We start from the raw sequence: 3,159 nt of genomic DNA, 5'->3' as shown, positions 1-3,159 counted from the left end.
CTTGATCAGGCTTATGAGAAACTGCCCCCGCGCGCGCTGATTCTTACACCTGAGATGACTAGACTCAATCAGGCAAGGCTCAACCTTAGCGTCGCGATCCCAATCGAAGAGTACAGCAGTGTCGAGTCTTCCACCGAGTCCAGCAATGCCAGCTGCCAAGAGAGTGAGCCAATCGATGCCGCGTCGACCAGTCATGAAGCCGAAGATGCGACTCCGGTCCACAGTGAGAACGAGTTCCTTGTGCCTTGCGACAGAGCCGGAGAATATAGTGAACGTTTGAGCACTAAGGAATCCAGCGTTTCAGTTTGGGACTCTAGTGGCGAGTCCAGCGCCAGCGAGTATGGTGAAGCAAAGATGTGCGCAGAGATGCCACATTCACCTGAGTACAACGAAGGACACGGTAGTCCACCCAAGAAGGATCCAGATAAAGCTCTGAGCTGCGAATCCGATCCCAATCGTGGTGGTGAAGCGCCTAAGCACGTTAGGATGCCGTCGCTGCCAACCATATCCGAGTTCAATGACGGTTATGCTGAACCGCCCACGAAAGATCCTGACAAGGCCTTATATATGAATAAGCGTCCGGGAGATGGCCTTGCCCGAGAGTATGAGTCTGAAGAGACTCTAGAGGCCGAATGTTCGCGAGAGATCGAGTTCCAAGGGGACACTTTCGCAGTTGAAAATCCAGATGGAATTTATGTCGTTTGCGATGACATGATCGCATTCTTTGAAGTCAAACACGAGTCTAAGGTGACTCCAGAGGCCGAAAGTATACGAGATGCCAAGCTCCACAGTGACATCCTCACACTTGAAATGCCGGAAGGCACCTATATTATTTGCGATGATGAGATCGCCCTGTTCGAAGTCAAAGGCGAGTCTGAACCCAGCAGAAAGTCGAACATAGCACGAGTCCTGGACTCAGCGCAAGAGGACAGTGAGCACGAGCATAAAGAGCCAAGGCCTCCCGGCCTCAACGATGAGCTCAATTGTTGTTCCACATTGTGCACCGAGTTCTGCCGCGAGGTTTCCATGCTTGAGACGCCAGAGGGCACCTATGTCATCCACGGTGGCCTTGTGATTCTCTTCGAAGTTGCCCAAGACGCGGAGCGCGAAATCCAGTTCAGACCCAGCCTAGCGCAAGATGGCGCTGAGTTCAAGCCATCCCATTCAACGCTGATTTCAGTCACTCTTACGCACGAGTTGAACGGGCAACGGGATTGTGATTTGGTTGACAAGGACGCTATCATACATGATGTAGTCGATGCAATTAAAGGCCCTACCTCCCGGAATCTCGTTAGCGCTGGTCCTGGCAATGGAGCACCCCAGCCCCCAAAGACCCCACGTTCCCCCGACCTAGTCGATGACGGCTATGAATGCCGACCTGAGAAAGACCCCGACAAGGTCTCAAACATGAATAAGTGTCCGGGCAATGGCCCAGCCCGAGGACAAGAGTCTGAGGAGACTCCAGAGGTCAAATGTTTGCGTGGTGTTGAGTCCCAAGGTGACACCCACATACTCGCGATGCCGGAGGGCATCTTTTCTTTCCAAGCATAGGCCCACCCTCGTCTTAAACTAAGCCGACCTTTAATCATTTCCCAACATCCTTTCCAGTTTTACGTGTGTTCTTACGATTTCCGATGAGTGCAACTTGAGCACTTATTTCTTGCATGCGAAACCACGCTGTTATTTATGAGTCTACAGGTTTGGCCCGAGTCGGACGCGTCGTTAGTCCTCGATGCCACGATTTCCTAGCCAGATAACCTTCGTTCGAGTTTTACACGATAAATCCACGTTCCTTTCGCTGTTCAATTTTCCCCGATTTTCACGCCGAAGTTGACACACAGCGACGTCGTACCTGAGGTTGAAGTCCCCCAAGCGCAGCACACTATGCCACGACCGTACCCGATCCCACAACGCTAGATTGTACCGAGCCCAAGTCAGAAGAGCTAAGGCCGGGAGGCCTTAGCATCAAGTTGCCGTCTAACGTCGATCCCGAGCCCGCGCGCGATGCCTACCGAGGCAGCACCGACCCCAGCCATTGTGAACCCTAGCGTCGCCAGTTCAAGCCCAAAGAGCTAAGGCCTCCCGGCCCTAGCTTCAAGTCCCAGCAGTTGATGACGATCCAGAGCCGTGCACACGCCCCAGCCAGAGATAAGTTGAGTTCAGTGTACGACCACGCTGAGCACAAGCCAGAAGAGCTAAGGCCTCCCGGCCTTAGCGACAGATCCATTCGTTTTTGAGCGCGAAGTCGATCGCGGATCCGCGAAGTCCTATGCCGATGTGGGAAAAGTCAGTAACCGTGCACATGTGTTAGCGATGGGAGTGGAATCGAGGCGTACCATTGTGCCCAATCCTCCCATTCGACCAATGGTTCTCCAACGGGTGGTAGCGCAATGCCAAGCTGCGCGCGCGATGTCGAGTTCTGGTGTAGGTTGACGCTGGAGCTAGTGGTGTTGGGAATGGCAAGAGTTGAGGCGATTGATGGATGAGTGAGTGCCGAAGGAAGTTGTTGAAGGGCAACTCGCCTAGGATCTTCTCACGCCTGCACATGACCCCCTGGTCCAGACAAATTCCGAAGTCACATGGCATTCAACACCGGGGCCTCATCTGATTACTTTGTTTATTTCTGTTTGACTTCTTTCCTTTCGGGAGATTGCAAGGGACTGCAATCAAGAGCAAGGCCTGTATGTAACGGGGATTTGCTGGTGTACCATAAACAAGCCAAATCCCGCGATTCTACCACCCTTAGCCAATGTTCCCTCCTACACATTTCTTATTTTTCCTGATTTTTCTGACTCCATTTCCACCTGATGTTTCCCCTTCTTATTGTTCTTTCCTTATTTGTCATTACCGGACTCTTCCGTGATACCGTGACCAGCTGTATAGTTAGCTAGACAGTGAGGAGTAGCGGAATCCACACCCAGTCAAACAAACCTGTGCAAGCGACCACTCCAACCCTCCCCCTCTCTTCTGTCTCGAGTCTAGTGGTGATAGACCCGTTACAACGTGCACCTGCTTCGTCCCCTGAGAGGGTCCCTCTGCCAGGCACTACAGCCGGGCCCCCTCCACCCCAGACGTGTCCCTGACACGCATGAATGAAAGGGGTTTTATAGTTATGGAAGTGGGTATCTGTCAGGGACAGCTCCGAAAGCGGTGAGGTCC

At 52.7% G+C, this 3,159-nt stretch overlaps 1 protein-coding gene across 1 annotated transcript; it reads left to right on the top strand.

The window, feature by feature from the left end:
* Nucleotides 1-354: 354 nt before the first annotated feature.
* EI90DRAFT_3013280 (uncharacterized protein) lies at nucleotides 355-1,551 on the top strand (the record flags this gene model as incomplete). The annotated part of the gene is made up of 1 exon (XM_039056646.1): nucleotides 355-1,551. One exon carries the CDS (start codon nucleotides 355-357, stop codon nucleotides 1,549-1,551), a length of 1,197 nt encoding a protein of 398 aa, XP_038920166.1.
* Between the last annotated feature and the right edge of the window lie 1,608 nt (nucleotides 1,552-3,159).

The sequence above is a fragment of the Cantharellus anzutake genome (genome assembly GCF_015039405.1).
Source record: "Cantharellus anzutake strain C23 chromosome Unknown EI90scaffold_8, whole genome shotgun sequence".
Taxonomy (NCBI): domain Eukaryota; kingdom Fungi; phylum Basidiomycota; class Agaricomycetes; order Cantharellales; family Hydnaceae; genus Cantharellus; species Cantharellus anzutake.
Note: the sequence above shows the minus strand (reverse complement) of the source record. Positions and strands in the feature narration are given on the sequence as shown.